Consider the following 27,726-nt stretch of genomic DNA (forward strand, 5'->3'; position numbering starts at 1 on the left):
GTGCATGATCAGACCCTTCCAACTGTTAGATGTTCACTGCACCTCATCGCTCACTGCTGACCATTTGGACTTGTTTTTGCATCATATGTGTGGTTATTCATTTTTTTTTTTGGAATACTTCTGTATAAAAAATGTTGTATGTAGTAAAACTGAAAAAGAGTATTTTTATCACTAAAAAGGAACATAACCACATATGGAATGCATATTAGTAGAAATAAATATATCTCCTGCTATGTAGTGTTGGTGGGTGGCGAAGGTGGTTGTGGTGGCGGTAAAGATCGAGTGTTGAGCTCGAGAGTCAAGTTAATTTATTGTGTTGGTGATTGTTACAAATATGTGTATTTGGTTTTTATGAACAATACATGTTAGATCTGTTTTTCCGATGACTAACAAGTGTATTTTTGCACCCAATTTATTCCATACAAACACAAAAACAGACTGGATGTCACATACATGTTCTGTTCCCAATTTATTTCAAAAACTATAAAACACCAAAATTGTTTCTTTTTGAACGTTACCATACAAACCCTTATTTTCATAATTCTGTAAGCTTGTTTCTTTTTATTTAGGATATTTTTTAAATAGTGAAACTATCTTCCTTATGTGTCCTAGTTACTCCTAGGGAACACTTTCTTTCTACCCCACCCCCCCCAAAAAAAAAAAAAAATCACTTTCTCATTCTTATATATGGAGATCATTTAACATATACATAAGCCGTTGAGATTGGTCACCTAATTCAACTCCCACTTATGGCCTTTTTCGGTTTTGTTCTTTGTTTTTTTGGAAACAAAACAGATCATTAATTTTGATGTTGTTTTACATAAATTTGAATTCATTGGCTGGGCCTATAATGGAAGAGGCTGAGGTCCAGAGTGTGGATTAAGTCCTTGTATGAGAATCATTCTCATACGGGTTGATTCACACAGATGGAATCCCTCACAGAGTTAATTGTTGAGTGAATTTCATTTGTACGGACTAGTGGATTCCATCTGTACGAACTAGTCCCACACGAGAATGATTCTCATACGAGGACTTGATCTGTTCTTTGGTCCATTCTACAATAAATTAGTAGGCTGTTCCCTGGGCCAAAATTCAGATAAATGGGCTGGGTCTGTGTTACAAAAGTTATGCCTACTTGGCCATGAACCAGCTCATGGCCAAGCCTATAGGTATTAGGGTTGGGGTTGCATAGAGCACTTCAGACAGGCTGAACCCATATTCTTAACCGAAAAAAAAAGCTGAACCCATATCAATTTGATTCCCAAGATTCAAATCTCTAATCAGAATCTTAGGTCTTGTATCTTGGCATAAGATGTTCATATAAATGACGGTCACCTTCATATATTGGGAAGTCATGTTGAAAACCTTAGCCAAAATGGATAATATCGTGGCATGTGTGGACCACCCCTCTATTTGTGATCGATCTCTCTGATATCTCTCATCTCCCACTCCTCTCAAAAGAGAGATTATATGTAAGAGGTAGGCCAAGGTTAGGAAAACCCTGGCCGTATACCCTAGGCATCTCACCCTCCTTAGTTCATGGGTGGATCCACCACACCGACCAAAATACCAACATCAGCAATAGAACCCATCCCACCCGCCGGACCCAATGGCCCACGGGTGTGGATCTTTAGTAGGATATTTTTTAGCTCTTTCACTGTCTTCCATTATAAATCAAAAGTTTAAAAATTAGGAAAAGTAAGGTAGCTTGGATATTCGGGTGTATTTGTCGACTCAAACCTACCTCCTCTCTCTCTCTCTATCTCTCTCTGTCTCTCTCTAGATTCTTTAGCACAATAATAAGCTTTGGTTGAAATTGTTTGAAAGAATGAGAAAGGTGGTGAGGATATTCCTTTTGGTTTAGGTACACCAGTAGTGATCTAGAAGACTTAGAGATATACCATTGACATCGTTATCATTATCATTATATATCAGTGGCTGGTTCCTATTCATATTTCATGGGGTTGGAGAAAAAGCCTAGTCAACTATAAGGACGTGTAAGTTTGACCCTTTTTAGGGCAAGGGTGGGTAGTATGAGGTCTTTCTTTGCTTTGCTCAATTAGGTTTAATGGACTAAGAAGGGAACCATAATCTACAACCAATCGCAGACTTAAAATTAATTAATCCTCTAAGTTGAAGGCCTACCACGAACACATGGATTAACTTAGGGTTAGTGATGACCGAGTTATAAAATATCTAGGCCATGAACCATTTATGGGGTTGAAACCGTGTTTAAACCGGGTTGGCCATTTGAGATTAGCAACTGAATCCGCTCTCAAGGAAAAAAGATAAAAGTGAAAAAGAAGACTGAAAGGCAATGTGATTCCTGTGCCAAATATTGAAGGGGATGAAATAACTGTCTTACCCCTCATGAAAGGAGGAGCTTGATGATGTTTCTAAGTGCATTCCTAGCGAGCGTAGCGTAAGAATCGCACTGCCTTCCAAGGAATCCTCACCCAAAAATAAATAAATAAAAGAAAAAGAAAGCTATTTGATCACATGATCCTTATCTTATACCTAGACATAGGGGCTCATAAAATTATCCCTTACATGTTAATGTCCTAATGTAGTCTTTCATTGGTCCTACGTTGGTGCATGAGCCACATGACTAGGTTATGATCTCTTGACCATAAATAAATAAAGAGTTTCATGTCTTAACCTTACTTTTTTTTTTTTAATTATTATTTTTAGGAAAAATAGATTCTCACTATGGCGATTCTTTCCCATGCTATACATAACTTACACTTGTTCTCTCTCTAACTGCTAGTTGACCTCCTATTTATAAACCGATTTTACGTTCTGAGTAGTGTGTAAAAGAGATTTTCCCCGCATCAACAATGTGGGAAATACACCCTTGCTTTCATTATAAAGACTGCGTTTGGTATGCATCATAGGCCAATAATGCATTCTAAGAAACCATATTGATCAAACACACTTTTACTCCTTCACCAATGATGTTGAACATTTTAACCGACTATTTATTTAACATATATTTGTCATCTCATCTTCTCAACCTTAACATTTTATAGGTCCCAAATACCCCACCCCCTGAACATCTTAACCCTAATCCGTGATTAAACTATACAACTACTTTATAATATTAGGAATTAAATAGTGAACTTTTTAGACTTAAGAATACATTAATTCTAAGAATATATACCAAACACAACCTTAAAAAATTGTTCTGATAGGAATGTTGGAAGAGGTCCAAGACAATTCCAACCAATACCAACATGAGGGGAACATGTGCCGTGTGTGCGTGGGGCTAGAGGGGTGAGGTAGGGTTTAAAGCGTTGGAAATGGTATGAACTTCTACCATGGATATATACTTTACCGGCTTTGGTTATCTTTGTAGAGCATGCACGAGGGGCACAATAAAATCGTGAAACTCAGATTGCGCAATCTTGGACGTGTCGGAAAGAGAGAGAGAGATAACGATTGCTGTTACCGACATTCACTTTAAAAGAGTGATAAGAGATAGATGCGTATGGATGGTGTTCTATGTATATGCCCAAAAGAGAATCAACTTTATAACCCCACACATGGATGCTATTCTATGTATATGCCCAAGGAGAATCAAGTTTAAAAACACCCCCCCTCCCCAAACCATTTTTTTTTTTCCTTGTTTGAGAAAATTTGTTGTTAGAATTATTGGCAAAAGAATACTCTCTAGTCTCGCGACCTTTATGTTTAGACACAGAGTGATGATAAATGATGCATTCACCTTTGTGAAATACAAAAACTCTACTCCTTGTTGATGCCCATGTGTGTCTCTTCATTGGGTTCCTGTGTTGCTTCAAGGGCTATAGGGTCAAGGAACGTTCATTTTTTCTAGGGTTACTTTTAGGATCAAATGATAATAAAAGTTAGTGAGAGATCGAGAATGCTATTTGCTCACGTTTCCTATGCCCAGCCAAATGGGGAAATGGAGGCATGCATGAGCTTCCACTTCCCCGTGTATCCTAACATGCGAGACGCTAATTGATAGTATTCTATCTCCCTAAAAGTTGGAAAACAAGAGGCCAGTTACCTGGTTGCATGACCATGACATCAGTGTAGGGATCAATGAGAATTAATATTGGAGTATCAATATGAATAGGATTCTTTTTTTTATAAGAAATGGAACAATAATTTGACAAATAACTGTCTTGATGCAAAAGCCACACGATCAAGTAACGTTCTTTTTCCCTAAAATTAGGATGCGATTAAAGTATTAAGGATTAGGAGAATGGTGTACAGTGCGACACCTGGTCCCCCTTCTCCACCTTGAGGCCTCTTTATTGATAGAGAGAGAAAAGGGGGGGGGGGTTCACCTTCTTAAGCTGGTTAGATGAGAAAACTTTTGCCCCATCCTTCTGTCTCCTATCCATTAACTTGGTCCCATTATGCCCCTTAAACCCAATCAATATAAAAGTTTGTTCTTTGATTTTACAGCATCTCTATCTCTGGCTAGCTAAGGCTGGTGTGTGAACAACTTTTGATATAAATGAAAGCTATTCAACCTTGATTTCTTAATTAACTAAATCTTTCCCTATTCTTTCAATATAATAAAATAAAATAAAATAAATTAAAGGACCTGTGATGGAAAATTTTAATTTTCTTTCACACAAAATTAAGAATCTCTTCACCCACCAAGAGTCCCATCTAATTTCCAAAATACATTTTTTTAAAGATCCTAGATTCATCATGGATGAAGAAAATCGGATCCAACAGTGATTGCAATTAAATACAAGATGATGGCCTTGGATGACTTGGTTCGAGTTAGGAAATAATCTCTTCATGAAACGAGGCTAAAATTATTTACATTATGACCTTCCCTAAATCTCACAATAACAGGAATCTTATGCACTAGATAAGCCCTATCTAATGGATGCAAAAGAGTCTAATATGGTCCAACAAATTGCAAAATGAGAGGCAATCCAAAGGGTATGGGGTGCCCTATATGTGGTCAACAATGTTCAAAAAAAAAAAAAATACTCATTACAATATATATATAGTCAAGGTCAACTACGTACCAGCTGCCCACTACCGACCACCAAAATTACCAAAATTTGGTCCTCCCATATATCAAATGATGACAGATGTATATCAGAAATCAGTTTGGTCAAAACTCAAAATAGAGTTTAGGCCACTAGTTTGAAGAATCTCTCTTTGATGTGTTCCATTTTCTGTCTGCCATGTGTTGCTCTGAGATTAGTCAAGGATAAAAGTTCATCCTCTCACTGGTTATAGCATCATATATGATCCTTTTAACAATGGCCACTATATGCAACAGTTGTTTTAAGGCATGAAAATGGTACCATTTTTTTTTTTTTGGTAAATGAAAATGGTACAGGTCAGTAGACCATTACAAGTATGTTAATAATGGTAGCTAACTACACTTTGTATCCTTTACTATGATATGCAACTAACTTTGTTGAATCAATTTTACATGATTAAAAGAAATTAAACATTAAGAACTGAGTTTTCCTAAGGCCACGAGATCCATTTGGGCCACTCGTTTGGGGTGGGGTGGGGTGGGGTGGGGTGGGGTGGAACAATGAGGCACATTATCAACCATTCACAAGTTAGGGGACAGGCATTTGAGACACTTGATGGGTGTACAGTTCTTTTCACCACATCAAGTAAAAAATTTCCCCATAAAATAATTGTAAGGACACTTCTGTGTCTATTATGCATTATTCTAGGTCGGTACATTCCAAAGAATCATACTAAACACAACCTTAATTCAAAATGTCCAATAGTGATTTCAAACGCTTTCAAAGAATAGTTGTAGTTCATTCTTTTTAATCATTTTAGAGTTGAGATCTTCAAGGATTGAGGTGCCTGAGACTCGCAAAAGGTTGAGATTGAAAAGGTGAAAAGACAAAATATACGTTAAACAAATAGTTGATCCAAATGTTTAAGATCATGGGTGGAAAACTAAGGTTGCATTTGTTATAATTTCTTTGAATGTATTATTGGCATACCAAACACAACAAAATTTCATAATTTTGGAAATTGTATTCTTGTAATTTTACCATTGTCTTTCTATCATGTGGAATCATCCTCCTCTATCCATATCTACACTACAAACGGGCCATATCTATCACATGACAAAGAGATCTATGGAACCAACTACCAATCATACACATTTACATTTTGGGTGAATAAATCGAGAAAAGAACACTAATTGATTGCATCCTCTATGCGCAGCCATAGGACACCATGAAAAGATGCCCCTGCCCTTTGCTGCCCTCTGGTTGGAAGCTTATGCATACATTCTCACTGACCTAGGTGCTGACGTTTTAATGTTCTTTCTCCCTATGTTAAACCCAAGAGAGGGGAAACATAGAAATCCAAAACGTGTTATAAAAAAACAAAAACAGCCTCAAGATTGAGACAAAACTCTCCAAATCTCTTAAGAAGAAGATTATCATAATCTTGAAGATGCTGTTCTAATCAAGGTTGTTGTTGATACAGGATTCAAACATAATTATTAATAAGTTAAAAGGAATATTTCTGAAAAAGATCCAAAAGAAAAACATGAACCGAAAGGAAAAAAGTTAGGAGATAACAGCACAATGAGGAAATATACCAGTTACTATATGGAAGATCTCATGGTCGTTATCCTAGTTGGGTGGTAGACCCCTCCACCTTTGTGACCTGTTCTTCTTGATTCATCATTCAAAATAAAAATTAAAATAAATGAAGAATATGGGCCCACTTAATTTACAAAAGTAGTGCACCAAAAGCTACAAGAAGGATTCCGTATTAATTAGTACAAATTGATTATGGTACTCTTAATTCAATATTAAGAATTTAAGCCCTCCCCTCCCCCTTCCCCTTCCCTTTTCCTCCCTATATAAGATAGCTTGATCCTCATTTCTTCCTCACTTCTCTCCTTGCAATTGAAATCCAAAGTCCCAACTAGTCTTGTATATGACCATATACATGTTTGTTTCCCTTCAGTCTACTTTGGAAGAGAAGAGCCTTATTAAGATGCAAGACAAGAAGATGAAGGTGAAGAAGGGGTGGTTGGCAGTCACCGTCGGCTTAGAAGATGACGACGCCGGAGAGCAGCGGTTTGTTATACCCATATCTTATCTCTATAACCCTCTTTTCAAGAGGCTTCTTGAGAAAGCACAAGAAGTCTATGGGTACCACACAACCGGCCCCCTCCGGCTACCGTGTTCCATCGATGATTTTCTTCATCTCCGGTGGCGAATTGAGAGAGAAACTAATCATCATCATCATCATCTTCATGGGTCTCTCTCCTTTCACTCTTGTTGAAGATAGTAAAGAAAAAATCCAAGGAATATCAGAGAGAGCTTGTTGTTTAGTGATGCTTCTCTTTCAGCCTTCTTTTTGTAATATAGAATTTAAATGGGAATGGAGAGAAACTTAAATCAAACTTGTGTACATGATGAATTTAGTTAGTAGTTTGTAGTTGTGAAGGAGAGGGAGTTCGATAATCCTTTTTTCCCTCTCGTGGGTTATGAACAAAGATATACCCCATGAATGGTGAGATCCCATGTGAAAAAAGATTCAAACTCGAATATGATCTCTCTCTTTTTAATCATTATGGGGCTACTTTGATACTGAGATCAGATTTAAGAAGTTGGGATTGATTGAAATTAATAAAAGCAAGCTTTCATTAATCTTCTACAGTTCTTTTTGTGCTTACTTTATCATCGTGAGCACTGGTTTATATGATATGACAATGATATTGTCTGGCTTGACAGTGTGACTGAAGTGGTGGGTGAAAGTGGAGGATGAGTGCAAGCCAGCACACAATTAGAGAAATAAACCAAGGTGTTGTGTTTTCCTGACTAGTGAGTTGTGGGTTGTGACCCTTTTCAGTTGTGGGCTTTTTGAATGGGTAAAACTTCACTTTTGCAAAACATTCAAAGACTAGTTTAATGAAATTTTGTATCTCTTTCTCTAGCTTTTTCTGTTCCTGTTCATCCTCATACCAAACCTAATTCCTATGATTCAAAGGAGAAGATATGAGAAGAAAGCAAAAAGGTTCTTGGATTCATAAGAATTGTGTTGTTTCTAGTAAGATGGTCCTACTGATCACAAAATCCTTTTGCTAAAGTTCAGAAGTTTGTTTTTGAAAACATTCAAGACTCCTCAAGTTTGTATTCTGTCTGTAAAGGTAAACTGGCTTTGTTTGCTACCTCATCAAGTGAGCATTTTTACAAAGAAAAGAGATTCTTGCTTGTAAATTTGGATTGTGGTATGGTATCACCATAATTGTATTAGAATCAATATACAATGTGTACAGATAAAGATTAATGCGCAAACATGAGAAAACTCCCACATAAGTATAACTTTACCCTTGTATGATAATGAACCCAACATTGATCAAGCTAAATATGTACAAACCCAATAATATTCTAGAAACCCTAACTCCCACATAATTACAACTTTACCCTTGTATAAATAATGAACCCAAAATCGATCAAGCCAAATATGTACAAACCCAATAATGACTGTGTGAAACCTGAAAAATATTAGATACAATCCCAACAAATCTTCACATTGGCTTGGATTCTGCAAGCCACCCTAATGAAGTATGTGTTGATGTCAACTCTACAAACTCTTATCATTATCTTTGCCTGTCCACTACACCCAAATCAACATGGCCCATACATTGCATGGGGTATCCCGCATAGCTTATTGTCATGCAATGTGATGTGACTATATCTCTCTTACTGGTGTGTGCAATACGATCTGAGAGATCACTTCCACTCAAAAGATCTGAGGTGAAAGAGACATGCTTCTTTCTAAATTTGTATATGTTCATAGCATGAACTATTAGTACGTAGTCTTTGTTGTCCACCTATATCTCTTACCTCAATTCCAATGGTAGTTCCATTTGTTTCAACACTCTTATAAATTTGTATAGGCTCCCAATCACTTTGCCCTTCCATCACAACTAAGGGTCCATTTGATAATGTTTCTGCCGTTTCTGTTTCAAGAAACGGCATAAACATAAATTTTCGTTTCTAGAAACAGAAATGGAATTGAAGGTGTTTGATAAGTCATGTTTTTAGAAGTCGATGGTAACCAGTGAAAGAATTGCCACAAGTTGTTTCCAGAAATGGCAAAATAAGTTGAACTTGTTTCGCCTGGGTCGTTTCTTGAACCATAAATAAGTAAAAATTTCTATTTCTATTTATAAAAATAAGTGAAACGAAACAATTTTATCAAACGCTTTTTGCTCCGTTTCTGCTGTTTCTAGAAACAGAAACGGCAGAAACGCGTTTCTTGAAACGTTATCAAACGGGCCCTTATCCCTCTAGAATAATAAAAACAAAGACAATAGGGTCTATTCAAAGAAAATAAAGAGAGTTGGAATTAATATTACATGAAACTAGTGAGATGTAACAAGAGAACAACCAAAGCAACAAATTGTAAATGATTCCGTAAGCTACATATCCAGTGAACGAAAGACGACCTTCGGTCCCCCAAACTTAATCCTCGCAACCTTCTGTTTGCCCAACAACCTATAACGCTAGTCACTACTCCTAGTATTAGGGTTAGGAAGTAAGTCCGACAACTCAAAAAGATGAAAAGCAAATTGAATTTGCTACGAAAGCTGACTAATAGGTTTTCTTGCATATGAGAATATAGAAATGTAGAAAGTAATAGCCAAAATAAAATTCATCTTGGCTAAAGCACCCTACGCCCTAAGGTAACCGAGCTGTTTTCTAACTTAGTGAGTTGTGACCCTTTTCATACGTGAGCTTTTTGAATGGGTAAAACATCACTTTTGTTAACTTCCAAGACTAGTTCAAATGAATTTTTACATCTTTTTCCCCTCCTTTGCCGGTTCCTAACTTCCTTTACATCCTCATACCACACCTTCCTATGATTCAAAGGACAAGAAATTTGATTTAGGGAAAGCAGGAGAAGGCAACAAAAAGGTTCTTGGGTTCATGTGAATTGTATTGTTTCTAGTAAGATGGTTCTACTGATCGCAAAATCCTCTTCAAAAGTTCACAAGTCATTTCACATCTGTTCTTCAAAACATCCAGACTCCTCAAGTATATCCGTGATCTGTAAAGTTATATGGCTTTGTTGGTCACCTGAAGTCAGTCAAATGTGTGAATTCTTTTAGCATTTTCGAGAAGAAAAGAGATTCGAGAAAGAAATCAAGCAAAGAAGCACATGTAAATACAAGGAATTTATTGTGGTTCAAACACTAATGCCTACATTCAGTCAAGTGAGTTAGAGAATTTTCTGTTCACCATGAAAGTTCTAAACCTCTTCCACTTTACTGTACAATCCCTGCAAGGGTTTTTTCTCTAAAGAAACAATAAATAAGTATGTCAGAAACCCTAACTTTTTCTAAAGAAACAATATATAAGTACGCCAAAAACTCCAACTCCTAAGTAATTATAATTTTACCCATGTAAATATAATGGACCAAAAACCAATCAAAGCTAAATATGTACAAACCCAATAATGTGTATGAGATTTGCATAATATAAGACAATCTCAACAAATCTCCATAGTGACTTGAATTCCACCCTAAAGAAGAATGGTGTTGATGTCAATTCTATAAACTCTACCATTTTCTTTGTCTGTCCACCTAAGGTGCTTCACATAGCTCATTGTCATACCATATGATGTGACTCCACCTCTTCAATTGGTGCAATATGATGGATAGATCACTTCTGCACTCAAAAGATTCGAAGAGAAAGACTAGGGGTATTTTTAGCTCATTATCATACAATGTGATATAGTAACATATGGAAAATAAAAATTTTGCAAAACTCTTACAGAAAAATCCAGCCAAGGGTATTTAAAAAAAAAAAAATTAACTTTTTAATGACATGTTTGGGGTTCGAGACTCCCACATGCAAGACCAGAAGAACTAGCACAAGACCACACATGAAAACGATTTTTCTGTAAGAGAACAAAAGAGGAAGAATTGGGGATTTTAATTAGATACTTAAATCACAGGAGAAAGCATAGGCCCGAGGCAAAATCCATACTAGCAATTTATAAACAGGAAGGAAGAGATGGAAATTCTATATGTAAAGGGTATTTTTGCCCACTAAAAAAGTATGCCAAACACAATTGAGAGAACCTTGTCAGATTGCGTAGAAAACCCCAGATTAGCAAGCCAATGGGTGGGCGCATAGGAGTATATTCAACGCGAGTCAAAAGGGGGAGCACGATCTTTTCGCACCCTCCATAGCTTTTCCTCCGCAAGATTGGCAGGGTTCTTTATATCATAAAGGGAAGGAGGATGGGTATGCCAATGACTTTTCTACAGCTAATAGCTCAACCCATGAGAGGGGGAAAGTGGAATTTTTCAAGTGGAGGAAGAGAGAGATAGACACAGGTGAGGGTATACTACTAAATATACCTAGCCTTTTACTCAAAAGATTAAAATAAAATAAAATAGTAACACGATTTGATATGAAAATCAAGATGAGACGGAGAATGGATCAAACCGAGAGCTATTGGTTTCAATTTAGCTTCTGTAAATTTTCCTCGAAAGAAATCTTGGATAATTTCTATCACATCAAATTTGATAATAGATCAACAACAGATAAAGAAATGCCCATCGAAACCATTACGTCTAGGGCATTAGTTTTGAGACAGCTTCCCAAATCTCATTCTTAGAAGGAAATGAAATTTAGTAAAATGCTACAAGGATTATTATGGCCAGCCTTACAAAAGTGATAAGGTGTATTGGTTGAGTTTGGTTTCTTTGCACATACGTATAGTTAAGTGGTAGCATCTTTTTTCGTCCTTTAATATAGCAGTGAGTGAGGCAGGTGTTGACATAATTCATTTGTATTGGTCTGGTTGGAAAAAAAACCAATCCGGGCGTTTGGCAATCAGATTCTAGAGTTCCAGAATCGTCTAGAAACCACTTCCATCGTCCAATGAGAATTAGTTGAACACATCACAAAAGGATGAAACCGTGTTCGTCGATGACTTTTTAAAGCGAACTCTTGTAAAACGGTTCTTTGACTCTGGACTTTTTCCTTCTTGAAGACTCGAGACGACCGTGTACGCGGAAGAGCTTCTGGTGCTACAATGGCATATGTTGAGAGAGGTATGTGTCGAAGCTATGCTCCCTATCTTCTCATTAGATCGATTTGGAAACGCTCTCTCTTCCTAGAATTTCCTGAAATTTTTTTATATCTGTTTATGAGATCTTCGAAATCTCCGTCTGAATTCCGGATTTTCTCTCAAAAATTGGGTTTGGTTGATGAGTCAGAATCATAGGTTTCCAACCAATGTCGTTTAGGGTTCATCCGATCTCTCCTTCTTTGGTCTCAATTGTCATTGCTTATCTGTAGCCCTCATAGCTATTTAATTTTTTTTTTTTTTACGATTTCTATTGTGAACGTTCATTACTGATATCTATTAGGTTGTTGATTGTTGAAGTTTGGAATCTTCGCTCAGTATATGTTATTTTTTTGAATAACTTTGTATTATTGGCGATTGGTTGGAGTTATTGGTTCAATTTACATTTTCTTTTGTGTATATGGTTGATTTGCATGTTATTTTTCGAAGTTGAACGCCATTAAGCGTCTTTAGCCTTTATATTTTTCCTGAGAATTCCTTTTCCTGATGCTCCATGGATAATTTTTACGGGGATAAAGTGAAATAAGGTGACTTCTCTTTGTCTAGAAATTACTTGTAGCTTTGAAATTACCAGATGGATTTCTGTACCAAATTTAGTGGGAGAAAATGGACCCAAATTTCACTGCTTAACAGTTCGAACTTATGTGCTAAAATATATAACAAGGGACTCCTTTAATTAGCAAAGAAAACGAATGTCAATGTTAGATGAATGCCAGCAGTTTTAATTTTCCAATAGTGCTCCCTTTGAGCAGAGAACGGATCTATGAGAGCTGCTTCCATGTATTCCTTGACATTTCCTTCTCGTTAGACTTATCATTGATTTACATCTTCCTAGTTGTACGATAGCCTTAAGAGGTTCTCCATATATTGTATTTTGTCTATTGTAATACCTATTGTACCTAGATCATACTGCCCATGCCTGAACCTCTAGTGCACATAAATCAGATTTTTTTTTTTTGTTTTTTGTTTTATGTTTTTTTTTTTTAATTGGCAAAGGAAAATTTTGAAAGCAAAAAGGATGATATACAGTTAATGAGAATGACCAGATTTGAGTGTAACTTTAACAAGAATAAACTATATATGTGATCATGCACAAAATAAGAAAAAGTGACCAAAACTTGTCTTCCTACCAATCGAGTATGGATAATGCCTAAGTATTGTTAGCTTTTGGGAAAGATATGGAGATTAATCAGGTAGCAGACAGCCCTTCAAGGAGAATTTGATGCAATCCAGGGTTCCTAAAGCCTGGTTCGGATGGCTTGTGGCCCACCCAAACTCTAATTGGGTCAACAACAAATGCCAGTTATGTAAATATATCTACTTTCATAAGGGGAGTGATTCTGTAAATTATCAGAAACTCAAATGTTTACTTAGAAAGGTATGTAGGTAGAGATGCAGATAGTTTGATTTATTGAATAAGGGAATACTTGGAATGAAAGATAATATAAGGACTAGATAGAATAGAGGAAGAAGAGAGGAGTGATTTTGGAGGTTAACAAATTAGGGCTTAGAAAGACAACCACAATAAGAATTTTTCTACAGCTTCTCAACCATGAGCAGGGAAGTGGTAATCCATTAGGGATTTAGGTGATCGAACTCACTCAATTAGACTCAGATCAATGGAAACTTCAAGGGGAGGTTGATACTTCAAGGGTCCATTCATTCCAGCCGATAGGTACTCAATACAGAATGCAGATATGAAATCAGAGGGCTGCAGCTAAGTTTTAATGGAAGAACAAAACTCAGGACCGAGTTTGATTTGAAACTCCGCTCAAGCTGGGTTTTGAACAGAGGATTTGCTTGTTGGGTCGCCTAAGGGTGAGGGTTATGTGTAAGAAAATTCAAAGGAAAGGTTGGGTATTGATAAAATGGTGAACAATGGTGGACTGAAACTAAGTAGCGTAACAGGGAATGAACTAAAATTTCACGTTAATAATAAGAATTGGGAAGAACAAGAGATTAATAGAAGAGAGAAAGGATGGGAACTGGGAAGAAGAAAAATAGAAAAGTCAAAGCCAGATCAAAACGCAGGGAAGGGGACGGCACACAATCACAAGCCACACAGGCGCGTAAATCGATTTTCTATTCCATATTTAGATCTGTCCATTACGTTGTGTTGTTTACATATCTATAGAAAAAAATGGTACTCAAACAAGGAAATATGAAGTAAACTTGAAAAAGGGGACTGGGTAGCAAGAATCTCCTACGTAGCTAACTCCTGCCAAAATAAAACAGAATAAAATAAAATAAAATAAAAGATTACAATATCAACCCAAATTAATGCCTAAATATCCAACCAGACCAAAATCAGATTTGGACTTGGTTCTTGGTTTGGGTTTCTAAACTAGTTTGGGCTGGTCCACGGAAGCGCTACTGCATCAGAATTCCACAAAACTACCCAGTTCCATGAACTGATTGAAATATCTGATAGCCTTGTGCTCTTTGTTCTTTCTTTTTTGAAACCCTTCTCGCAATGCTTAATACTCCCCCCTGGCAATTAATAAGACATCCTTCCAACATCTGATAGCTGAAACTACTTCCCATGATTCTATTATTTCACTGTCAGAATATGCACAATCGTTTGATGAATTTTGTTCTATCATGCGATGGAACATCCATTGTGTAAATAAGTAGAGATGGAAAAGGAGCCCATGAGAGAAGCCTGGAAGCTGATCAATATCTCTGACCCCTAAAAGATAGAGCTACCCACAGGTTTCCTTCAGCAGGAAAGTCCAACCAGTCATCAACAATAACATATGAACCCCAGATACTGCATACCAATTCAAGGTCTATCCTCTGTTAAATTTGATTCTTTAAATGAATGATCTCAACTGACAATCTCTGACAAATATGGACCTGATCATGCCAACAAGCAGCAAGATCATGCAAGATTCAAGTGATGTCCTCATCTTTTGCTATGGTCTATGAGATCTCAGCCCTTATTTGATCTGCCTATACCAAGTTTATCTTCATCTCCCTACTTCAATAGTCTACTGACTTCCTTAGACCGAGCAGATGGTTTTCTCTTGTCAGGAGTGGTTGTTTAATTCCAATCCGTCAATTCGAGATTCCTTTCGATGTTACACATTTAATAGTCTCCTGCTGGGAATCAGCTTATCCTGAGAATCCTTCTAGAAGTACCTCGTCACACTCCGTGTTATTATGTTGGAATTTTTTATGTCAACTCAAAAAGTATGATTTTAGAAGGCACTATTTTTGGGATGTAATTGCATTTGCTCTTTTTTGGAATGTAATTGCTTTTGGTAAGTTTGACTCCTCATAGGAGATATAAGGGGATTTTTTCTAACCCTTGTAATTTCTATAAAATGAGATGCCCTTCTCTTCTTCATAGAGAATGGTTTCTTAGTTTACTGACTGTCTGAAGAGAATTTCAAACCTATGGTGTGAAATCTGTGACACACATATCATTCTTCTCTTCTTTTTTTTTTTTTTTCTGGGGGGGGGGGGTGGTGGTGGTGGTGGTGAATATATCGTTCATCTCTTATTCCACTCTCTATTTCTTTTGTCCTTATTCTATTGTTCAGTTCTTTCAAAACCATTCTATACTATAGATGTTCTTATTACAACCTTATACATGCTGGGATTAAGTTCTAAAACGTCTTAGAAATCTATTTGTGACTTTAACAATATTGTTCTTTCAACCTACGCATACAGCATATCTAAAAGTCTGATATTCTTCATATTTCAACCATAATTTATTGTTGTCATACATTGAAAGAAATGAAGTTCATTTCCTTTTCACTTACATCATGCATTATGTTGTAATATCAATGATTTATTGTTCCAATGTCAATGTGGTCTATCCCCTTTGCATTTTCCTTTTCACCTTTTCTGATAAATAAAGTTAAATTTTCTTCATGTTATGTTGTTCTCATGATATTTGGACAATAATAATAGTTAGGGAAGATTTAAATTGTGTCTGCCTGTGCAGCATATGGAAAAATTTCTTCCGTAGTTGTCACAGCAACAAGGCGAGCTAAAAGGTTAGGAGGGGAATACACTTTGGCGCCCAGGCAACTAGGGCATTAGATATAAAATGGAGGGGTTTTGGTGCAGATTCAAGGCTCCAGCCTTGTGCACATTGTTGAGATTAATGAGAATGGGCTTCAGCCTTTGTTTATTCTGTGGTGATGCAGAATACTTTCTGTGTTGATTCAACAGACTGATTGGTGGTGATTCCAGTCCAGGTCATAGGGGGTGATTCCTTTGGTCATATACCGTCTCTTCTATCTTCTCCAGATTATTAAACCTTCTTTTTGATTCTTAGTTGCTGTTGGGTTAATTCTAGTGTCTATTAGCTGTTCATCACTTATTCTTCATATTTTGTTATCCCTTCCAAGATCAGCAACTCCTCCTGGCCATCAATTGTCATTGAGATTCCTTGTTCCTGTGGGAAAATTTAATATCTTCCAATTACACCATTGGAATTGGCTGGAAATTTTTGAAGTTATTCCCCTATGCTGATAAGACCATCGACCAGAAGGCTTTTTTGAGTTGTGCTTGATAAGTTATTAGGTTTCTCCATATTCTGGTTCTGAAATTCTGTATTTGGAATTTCTATTTATCGTTGGATTACCCTAACGTTTTGTTATCTGATTCTGTCATTAAAATAAAGCCTTTGACCAGAGTTCCAATTACATCTGAGTTTCTGAATCTATTTATAGGTTTTTTCCTGAACTCTGAAAACTTTCTTAGTTCATGTAATGCAGTGCTAATCCCGAATTGGGAATTCTAGTGGAAGATTAGCTTGCAACAGGAAGTATGGAATAAGGACCAGATTAAGAGAAAATTGAATAATTCAACCAAAACAAATTTGATATGCATAAAATTTTGGTTGATTTCTGTATTCAATCAGTATAACAGGACTGCTAAAGATGATCTAATCTAATGCACAGGCCATTCAAAGTTTTCTTCTCTTCTGAAATATACATTTAAAGAAAAAAGGGGGGGGGGTAGAATATAATTTTGGGGGTGTGAGTGGTGGTGGATAAGTAGAAGGTTCCTCTATTTTGGACCTGCAAACTCTAATTACTATTCTACCAAAGAAAAGAAAAAAATTACTATAACAGTAGAAGCATTGGCAAATATGAAAAATAAATGGTTTGTAAAGAATATGAAAGAAAAGTAACACCTACATTTGCATCATTCTCAGGGACATGCTACCCTTCAGTGATGGCATCTGCTGTTTCCTGCAAATATTGTTTTAACATATAGTATTTGCTCATCACTGGAATGCGAGGTTTTGAAACTTGGACCCTTTTACCCTTATATCGAACCACTGATTGGTATCGTAACTATCTCGACTGATACAGTTCTGATTTTAAATCCATGCTGGGATGTCATTAATATCTCTCTCTTTTAGCACTGGATCCACAGATTATTTTTAACTTTATATTCTGGAAATTCAACTTTGAGTCATTGCAGATTCATTTGCAAGGAAGTGAAAGTATATGTCATGTTTATCAATTATCAAAGTAGAATTATTATGTTTTATGTTTATAAATCTTATTTTCTCAGGTGTTGTTAAGCCCAAGCGATCTCTATGGCGATTGAAAACCATTACTGATTTCTTCTGGGCCATTGTCAATTTGATTGCAACATTCTTCACGACTATGTTCTCAGTATATATCCAATTCCCTGCTCTCCTCTCCTCATCTCCAATCCCCTATTTCAGTAACAAATGATTCGTTTTAGATATTCATTTTTTCATGTCTGCAATATCATAGATTGAAAAATCAGAAGCATACAAGAAAAGCTCAGGTGCGAGCAAGAAATGGGATGGTGGTGGTCCTGGAGGACCTGGAAGTGGTCCATATGGCGGCGGGCCAGGTGGGCCACGGCGACCACCCCGTGGATTGGACAATGTCCGAGGCATTGACCATAGTAAGTACAATTTCTTGGTTCTACCATCGTCTTCTTCTCCTTGTTTTCATCTATAGTAATATTTTTGTGTGTAATTTGCAGGTTCACTTCCAGCTTGTGGCTCATGCTGCGGCGGCTAAGAACCTCGACATGTTTGAAATTTTTCACACCTTAGTTTTTCTGCGTGATGCTTTAAAGCTAGTTTAATATTTTGATGTGAAGAAGCTTAAAACGAAATTGAAGATGTTGATATGAACACCTCTTTTGTTGTTTATAAGCTCCGAGTTATGGGAAACGGCAAATGTCTATATATATATATATTGTCATATTTTGATTGGCATGTTTGGAGTTTAATAGCAGGGTTTCTATGTATTGGTATCCGATTGGTCATATCGGATGATACCGATGGTCGGTCAGTAAAACCAATCGATTAAAATGTGACATTATTAAATATGGTAAGAAATTTAGGTTATACAATAATGTTAGGTTCGAAATTTTTTATTTTCCTTTAAATCAATTTGCAAAATAAAGTAGAGGGAATGAGACAATATCGAGAGAGAGAGAACATAAGTTTTTGAATTTATATCTAGAAATTTATTGAGTTAATCAATGACTATCAGAGAAATTAGTACTGTCCTTAGTTGTTTATAGGAAAACAAAACCTTAAGCGTTTTCAACCATCCTTAATTGCATCTATTGTAGAGATTAAAAAGAAAACAAAACCCTAACATTATTTGGGCTACTGATATTCATAAAAACAAGGGAATTATAATTTGAGGTACCCAATGTTTGAAATGTTTGAGAAAAGGATGTTTAGGGTACCCCTTGCCCCTTTTCCCCAACCACTCTGCTTACTCCCGCATAAATAACATGAGAGAAAAATAAACCAGTTTTAAATGACAAAACTAGATTGGAGATTCCAAAAAATATGGGATGTGGAGGAAGAAGTGTCAATTACCAATTGCAGCCAGCCTTCCTCTCCACCTCTCTCTCTCTCTCTCTTACTTCTATTGGATTTTTTGAATGCCCTCTACGATGTGAGAACTACTTTATCTTTTTGTTGCAATCCCAATGAACATTTCCTGTATGAGGATTAAGGTTACAACTACATATGAAGATACACGCGAGAGAGAGAGAGAGAGAGAGAGAGAGAATGTTACAAGAAGAAGAAGAAAATATTATCAAAGGAGGAAGGTTTCCAAAGAATTTGGCTTTATTCAGATTTGGTACTTACATTGCAGGAGCCTCTTACCAGTTACCAGGAAAAAAAATATGCAGGAGCCGTGTGAATCGGCCTGGTCTGAATTGGATCATTGGATCGCATGATCGAGAATCCCTCACTCAAAATCAATTAGGGATTGGGACCAACTGATTTTTTCGATTCAAATCCATCGATTCCAACCTGAGTTTTGAAGCCATGCTCAAGAAGACTATGTTCAAGGAAGTATAGTCTTATTTTTTTGGTAGACTCAAGATGGTAAAGGAAATTTGGAAAATTAGGCTTTAAATAGTATGATTCACTCAAGTGAAGGAAAAAAAAAAAAAAACATGAAACATGATCATGACTCATGAATCAAGAAGACTTCCCCAAACTTAAGAAATTATCAAACCAAGTTCGAAAATAAATGGGTTTTAATTGACTCGGTGTTTTAGTCCAAGTCATGTGAAACTCACTAAGTTTGGTTTCTTTTAATGAGCCATATATTATTCGTAGACGGAATGTTTAGCCTACAAAAAAAAAAAACCAAAACTTTTTTGTTTGTTGTCTTCAGTATTAGCCTTTTTTCTTCTCACCTATGAAGTAACTATAGCCTTAGTCCCTCCTAACTTGGGCAAGGTGAAGAAGGAATATATTGATAAAATAAGGGGAAAAAAAATGATTTGCCCAAGTCAGCAGGATTTTAAAAAGGGTGAGTGAGACGAAAAACCCTGTTTTTGAACTATGGTTTTAGCATGATTTACATGTTAAAGATCTCAAAGAAGCGAGTTTGACATATTTTCCTCTTACAATTAGTTTGTTGTTTATGAATTATGACGAAGATTCTTAAAGCGGCCACCTTAAATAGTAATCTCCAAGCAAGCACAATTACTTACCACGTGAATGAGTGATATTGCAATTCTAACTATTAGATATCAAAAAAGAAAATTGAATGTAAAAGAATACTTTCCCTATATATGTCCTATTGCCCTGTATAAAGATAGTAAATCCCCTTTCCTTGTGTGTCTTGGTCTCCCTTTCCTTTTATTGCATGATCATTATCATCTTATCTTGTTTTTTTTTTATGTTTATGGTAAAAATGATCATTATCTTCGAAACCGTGTAGAGAGATGATAGATCATTGTCTTTTAGTATTTTCAATCATTTTCTCCTTGGATGGCATGTTGATTATCTTTGATGTCTCCAAACTTGACAAAGTAACCCAAATTGGAAAATAATCTACCTAAATCTCTTAAAATCTTTATTTAATGAATGGATAAGAATCAGATCCTGACATAAAGTACAGAATGAGATCCTCTCCAACTGCGCTGAGAGCCCAACACACATCTGACGGCCCTAAAAGTACACAGAAAATTGCAATATGTTAGCCACATAGGAATCAAAAAGTAGTTTTGAACAGTGAAAACTTGGGGAACCTAGCCGAGTAGGGAGAATCCCGATACGTTATGTTCACAAGAGTGGAAAAAGTATCAAAGGCATTTCGGACAGTGGTATCTAAACCATGATTTTCCTCGTGCAAAATTTTGTTGATATTTGGGTTGTAGGAATTTTCGGTTAGTAGGGCTCATAGCCACCAAGGAAACGAAATAATTCACTTCCCACTTATGGTCACAAATATCCTCTTCTTAAGTTTTCATATTTTCCAAAATTCAGTTTAATATTCTATTTCTTTGGTTGAGAACCCAATAGTAGAAAGGTTCCTGCAACCCCAATAGCAGCAAAATTTTATCCTTTCTAGTAATGGTAAAAAAAAAAAAAAAAATCCAGGCAATTAAGGCAGATTTCAGAACGTATCCGTTAATTTTGCTCGTCTCACGAGAGGATGCCAGCTCAAGGTTCTTCATTTGACTATCTCTCACTAGTATTAACAACCATTTACTTTAAATAGTAGAAGTAGAGACTGAATTCCGTCCTACCTAACCTTTTGTTCTTTCAGTTCCCTAGGCTCTTCTATTTACCCCTGTAGCTTGTGTGTGTGTAATCGAGAGAGAGAGAGAGAGAGAGGATGGAGAAGGGAAGAGTGCAAGCAATAGCTTCTCAAGCTATAGCAACTGACACCATCCCTGAGGAGTTCATAAGGGCCAAGGAGGAACAACCAGCAGCCACCACCTACAATGGACCAGTCCCTCAAATCCCCACCGTCGATCTCAGCGAACCAAATAAAGACAATCTAGTCTGTTCAATCGCCAGTGCAAGCGAAGAATGGGGCATCTTCCAAGTGGTGAATCATGGAATACCAGTAGAGGTGATACAGAAGTTGCAGAAGGTTGGAAAAGAGTTCTTCGAGCTCCCAGAAGAAGAAAAAGAAGCCTACTCTTCTGTTCCTGGATCCATTGAAGGTTATGGAACTAAACTTCAGAAGGAACAAGGAGGGAAGAGAGCTTGGGTTGATTTCTTGTTCCACAACATATGGCCTCCTTCTGTTATCAACTACCAATTCTGGCCCAAGAACCCAATTGCTTACCGGTATCCAATCTGGCTTCTCCTTTTGTTTTTGGTTTCCATTTGGAGTCTAAATCCTCTCCCCATGTAGGAGAGCGGATTAGGTTCTCATAAAATTTGATTCACACACATGGAATCCACACAAGTAAAATGTCTCTATTCTCGTGTAAGCCCTGTGGTGGATTCTATGTGTGTGGATCAGATTGTACAAGAATAGTTCTCATACGAGAATTTGATCCACACTCCCCATGTAGTGATCTCTGAGTATGGGATTTCACCATTTATAGGTATCAGATCATACGTCAATGGTGCATTAAATACGCATTGAGTACTTCGACTTTTGGTCTACATAGAGTTCAGATTCTCTTCCCACATGGGGATAGTCCCGCATAGAATTCAGTGTGTCCCGCACCCCATGAACATGGATCCCCATGTGGGGACAAGATCCAAATTCGTTTGGATGTCTCATAAGCTAAAGGTGTTAATTTTAGGCCTGGCCTAGTAGGCCTGACCAAGCCCTACCGTTTAAAGCCTAAGCTGACACAGTCTGATTAATAAATGTGTCATTCTCAAGACCAGCTCATTTCTAATCGATCGTTCCTATCAGTTGCCTAATCTTGACCGATTGATTATGAGCCCGATCAAACTCAACCCATTTAGCCCAACTTTGTAGAATGACTTACTTTTTGGACCATTTTACCCTATTCTCTACCTGTTATACCCCTATTCCCAAACCATAAACATAAAGACTAAAAGGAAAAGACAAGTCCCTAATTTAATAGGACATTCAGTGGACTTTTTAAGGCCCATCTAAGGTCCATTAATTTATTGGTATTCCCTTGCAACCCTACTTTAGAGACCAATTTTACGCATTGCCAGTTAACCTGGTTAAAATCCGAACCCAACCAACTGGATATAAACATTACTATGCCACGCAATATAAGCTTAATTAACTAAAATGGCTGATCATGGTGCAAATTGTGAAATTAGTCAAACCCGATTAGGCCCGACCGATTGACACCTCAATCATAAGCATCTGATAACCTCTTCCATGGGTTTTTTTTCTCTTTATGTAGGGAAGCTAACGAGGAGTATGCGAAGTACTTGAGGGCAATGGTGGAGAAGCTACTGAGGTTCTTGTCATTAGGGTTAGGGCTGGAAGGAAATGCGATAAGAGAAGCCATGGGTGGAGATGAGTTGGAATACCTTTTAAAGATCAATTACTATCCACCTTGCCCTCGCCCTGATCTGGCTCTTGGCGTGGTGGCCCACACTGACATGTCAGCCATCACCGTTCTGGTACCAAACGAGGTTCCTGGGCTCCAAATCTTCAAAGATGACCATTGGATTGATGCTAACTACATTCGTAATGCTCTAATCATCCATATCGGTGATCAAACTGAGGTATGTGTTTCATGTCCTAACTCTACAAATAGGGCTATGGTAACAGGTATCTAACCCTAGTCTGGAGGGTAAGATTGTAATTTTGCTTGCTTGGTACCATAGAAGATACTTGGTTGATTAGGTGGATACAAACCCAAAAGAACTCGACCCCATAAACCGGTTTACAAGGTAAAGGAACCTAAGACCATATGAACCCAGATTAATTTTCTTGTAAAATCGATGTAGGATTAACCCACATATGACTGATATGGGATTATAACACTCCATTTGTGATTGTGACGCGCTAAGCCCACTTTCACTAGAAGATCTTGAAATTGAGTCTCCTGGTTGTTTGTTACCTTCTCCCTTTCCCCTTCCCCTTCTAGAGTGTACCCATATGAAAAAAAGGGATGTTAGAAGTGAATCGAAACAACAATCAAAACTAAACCCAACCGTTTAATGTTGAACCAAATGGCAAATCGAGCTGAAGTTAATTGGTTCAGTTTTGGTTTGGAGTATTAATCTTGGATTTGGTTCTCTATCATTTTGTATTTATATCAGTTCATAGTCCAGTCCACATACCTATAACCCATATTCACCAAATATTCGTTAACCCATACTCCATAAGCCAATAGCCCACGGCAATTCAAAATTTCCATTCCCAACCCCAAAAATCATATAAGACTTTACCATTGGTGATGCTTTTAACTCTCAATATTAATTTTAGTTAACCCTATAGGGTAAGGGGAAAAGGCCCCCCTAAATCCCCTAGAGAATAAGAGAAAGGAGTTTGGACCCTCTCCCCATGTGATGAGCTCTCCACATGGGGTCTTACCGTCTATAAGGTATCGAACCATGAGTCGATAGTACATTAATTACTCTGACTCATGATCTAAATACCCCTTTAGGCGGTGTCCATTACATGCTCAACCCTACTAAATATGCCACAATGATGTTTGCCAAATTGGAATTGGTGGAGCCTTAGCTTGAACCATTACAACAACATTAGACCAAACATTCACTTTTATGTATCCAAGGTCTTTCCCTTCCTCCAATTCATATATACAAAATGGAAAAAGAAACTTAATTGGGGTTACTTATGTGTATGTAGATACTAAGCAATGGAAAGTACAAGAGCGTGTTGCATAGAACTACTGTGAACAAGGAGAAGACAAGGATTTCATGGCCAGTGTTTTGCTCGCCGCCAAGGGAGATGGTTGTAGGGCCTCTACATCAGCTTACCAATGAACAGAATCCACCGAAGTACAAAAGCAAGAAATTTAAGGATTATGAGTATTGCAAGCTCAATAAACTTCCTCAGTAAAATGTTGAATTTGAAAAGAATATGATCCTGGCTAATTACAATTTTGGTTTTAATTCTTTACCATAAGTTATTTTTTCATGTAGAGGGATGATTTGATCATTTTGAATTTTTTTTTTTTTTTTTTTAATCATGTGGAGTGAGGTCCACATCCTCTATAGTCGCTGCAACGGTGCAGTGAGCATCCCGTGGCTGGGAGTATCCGAGTACACACCCAAAGGGCTACCAACCACCAGATGCTCATTACATCAGTGCAGTGGCTGTAGAGGATGTGGAGGTTGTTGAGTGATGATTTGATCATTTTGATTGTTGAATAGATAGAATGGTCATTAAATGTTACTTCTTTTTTTGCTTTTGGTAAATTTCATTGAATGCAAGTAAATGTTAAAATTTATAAACCATCAATGTATATTGTTTTGTACCATATGTGTGGCTCCTTCTTTTTTATTCAACGTATGATTAAATGATGATATGAAAAACATCTTAATAAAAATATATTCACCAATTATTTACTATTGTAGGTGATATTATTATTAAGTTAATAAACATATCACTACAAGAAAAGCGCTCAATGGAAGCACTTTTACCGTTTTACGAGACTTTCAGTGGTAATAAAAAATTTTCACTACTAACCATCATTAATCATGTTGGGTCCTGATTGACACTGAGAGGGGGTAAATTAGTGTGTCAAATCTTTTTTCATTTTTCAGTTGTACCCCTGATATGGCAATCACTATTTGCACTTCAATAGCACAGTCTACTGATGTTGTCCAGAGCTGTTATGTATACTACTAACCATTCTTACTGTTACACGGAACTTACTCACATTACTTGTATTGTTGCCCAAAGCTATCTCATAAACCTTGCACGGTAATCACTATCACATACATACACAGTCGTATGCACATCCACACTACACCACCAAGTGGTCAAGTCTACCAGATGTACACACCGATTCTGCAGCCAAACACTTTAATCCACGATATAAATATGAGCATACACATCCACAACACAAGAAATATGTGATTCGGCCAGTTACCTACATGCACAAAGTAATGCTTACTGTCGGGCTCAGTATTTACTCAACACTAATTATAACTGGACCCACAGCCAAGGAAACACATTCTCAGTTTTCACCAACGACATACAATGGCTAGATCTTCACCTTAGTTTTCTCAGTATAATCTGAGAGGCTGCACCCAAGGCAAATTGGTTTAGGTAGTTGTAACTATCAACGAACACATAGCCCCTGTGTCCAACACCTACTAAACACCAATAAAAAATAAAGTTGGGCTTATAACAATGCCCTATAGTGAAACACTCATACATGTAAATTTCTCTCAAATAAACTACAACCATTACTTAGGCATTTTATCAAACACCTTGCCTACAATGATTTATAATAATGAAAATATAGAAATTTGACAAAAGTGAGGTTACCTGGGCAAGGATTAACTGTCAGAGATGTAATAATGTCAATTTCCACTTGATGTGGACTACAACCATATTGTCTCAGTGCCGTCAATGCTTCAACCTCGATTAGCACTTGGCTTTCTTGAAGCAACTCACAATAACCAAATTCTATGTTCTTCTTCTTCTTCTTCTTCTTCTTCTTCTTCTTCTTCTTCTCTTTGTCTTTACTTTCATGGAGCAACAATGGCATTCACATTCACACACACACTCCACTCTCTCTCTCTCTCTCTCTCTACTTCTCCTCTTCTAGTATTCCTTGTAAATAAAGCTTTAATGGAAAAATAGTATTCTCAATAAGAACCATCAAACTCTATTAATTGGATCTGAAAAAATCTTTCTTGAGAGGCATTTAAGACATACACAAAGAGAGGAGAAAACTTCTTCTCTATTTCCCTCTTCTTCTCTTCTCTTCCCTTTTCTTTTTCTTTCTCTTAGCAACAATGATGAGCATAATGTGTGAAATCTTAAGGATATAAGTGTAAATTTTGCCCCACTTTGGATAGTAATACTTTTTTTTTTTTTTTCAATTTTCAAGTCTACAAGAGAAAGTGCTTAAAGTGAATCAAGAACCAATCCAAAGGTGGGACCCATTCATTGGTACATCATCCTCTCTCCTGTAAAATTCTGAAGATTATTCTCTCTCCTTGCCACCTCACAATATCTTGAAGATGCTATGTAGAGATTCCTTTCTGATTTAATCAAGATTGCAAGATATTGATCAATATTGCAAGGAATGAATAGAATTTGTTAATTTTAGAAACAAATTCTCTCGTTCTTCACACAATAACTCAGAGAATGAGGATTTTTACCAAGATTTAATTTAATTTTATTTTCTTTCTTTTCTTAAAGAAGACTTGTAGAAGGAAGGAGGTAAGACAAAAGCCCTATAAAAACCCCTTCTCCCCCCCTCCTATTTATTATTCCCCTTAGTTTATTTTATAGTTTATGCTTAGTTTTCTTCTCTCTCTCTCTCCCTCTCTCACTTTTTAGTTTTAGTTCTTCTCTATTTTTGCTTTAATCACTTTTGTAATATTTTTTTTTTATGTCAATTAATGCAATCACTCTTTTATTCTTATTCAGCCTTTTATGTTTATGATTTATGCAATTGAGTTGTAATTTTTAAAGTTATAGTTCTAGGCTTAGATCTAGGTGACAAGATCACGAGCCGTGGAGCATTTTTTTTTCAAGTTCAATTTTTTTTTTGTTTCAAGATTTGTTTTCTCTAATACTAGAAATTTCAGATTTGGTTTATTCGAGATCTGATTTTTAGTACTGGTAGTATCTCAAATCACTCAAGCTTTCAAGTTCAAGGGTTGAAGTTCAAATAAGTAGGCTCCCTCAATAGTCTTTTTTCCCCCCTCTCATTCCCTCTTCTGACTACCTTTTCTTTCTTAATTTAGGATTTTAATTTCAGTCGTTACATTATTGCTGTTCCTTTCCCCTAAGGTTCATGGCTAGTGTATGTGTTGGCTTTGCCCCTCCTAGCCATAGAACCATCAATTTATTGCTTTTATTTTAATTGTCTCAATTTCCCTAAAGCCAAGTAGAATAACTCTTGTAAGAGAGACTCTCTGGTCAAGTAAGGAAGCTCATATTATGATGCATCCCTCGGGCTAAGTAGAGAAACCTACTTGTGAGTCTCTCTCTAGCTTTCTCCCTTTTCTTTTACTTTATTTTTATTTCAATATTTTTTTCCTTTATTTTTTATTTTTAATTATGTGGGTTGTTTATTTTCACTTATTTATTTATTTAATTTTAATTGCGTGGCTTGCGTCTTTAAATTCTCAGATGACGAATGGTTAGGACGTTATTTTAGATACATATGTTTAGGACGGTAGTTAGAATTAGATCAAAACCATTAATAGGTTCACTTTTACATTATTAAAAGAAAAAAATAAAGTGGCTG

General features: G+C 36.6%; 2 protein-coding genes across 2 annotated transcripts; both read left to right on the forward strand.

The window, feature by feature from the left end:
- Positions 1–11,908: 11,908 nt before the first annotated feature.
- LOC122089372 (selenoprotein K) lies at positions 11,909–18,277 on the forward strand. Its single transcript, XM_042659050.1, has 4 exons — positions 11,909–12,064; positions 17,638–17,741; positions 17,847–18,003; positions 18,085–18,277. Exons 1-4 carry the CDS (start codon positions 12,046–12,048, stop codon positions 18,120–18,122), a joined length of 318 nt encoding a protein of 105 aa, XP_042514984.1. The 5' UTR covers positions 11,909–12,045; the 3' UTR covers positions 18,123–18,277.
- A 2,868-nt stretch (positions 18,278–21,145) lies between these two features.
- LOC122072145 (flavonol synthase/flavanone 3-hydroxylase) lies at positions 21,146–24,771 on the forward strand. Its single transcript, XM_042636708.1, has 3 exons — positions 21,146–21,667; positions 22,720–23,047; positions 24,138–24,771. The coding sequence occupies exons 1-3, from the start codon at positions 21,207–21,209 to the stop codon at positions 24,348–24,350; spliced, it is 1,002 nt and encodes a 333-aa protein (XP_042492642.1). The 5' UTR covers positions 21,146–21,206; the 3' UTR covers positions 24,351–24,771.
- Positions 24,772–27,726: the final 2,955 nt, after the last annotated feature.

The sequence above is a fragment of the Macadamia integrifolia genome, chromosome 2 (genome assembly GCF_013358625.1).
Source record: "Macadamia integrifolia cultivar HAES 741 chromosome 2, SCU_Mint_v3, whole genome shotgun sequence".
NCBI lineage: Eukaryota > Viridiplantae > Streptophyta > Magnoliopsida > Proteales > Proteaceae > Macadamia > Macadamia integrifolia.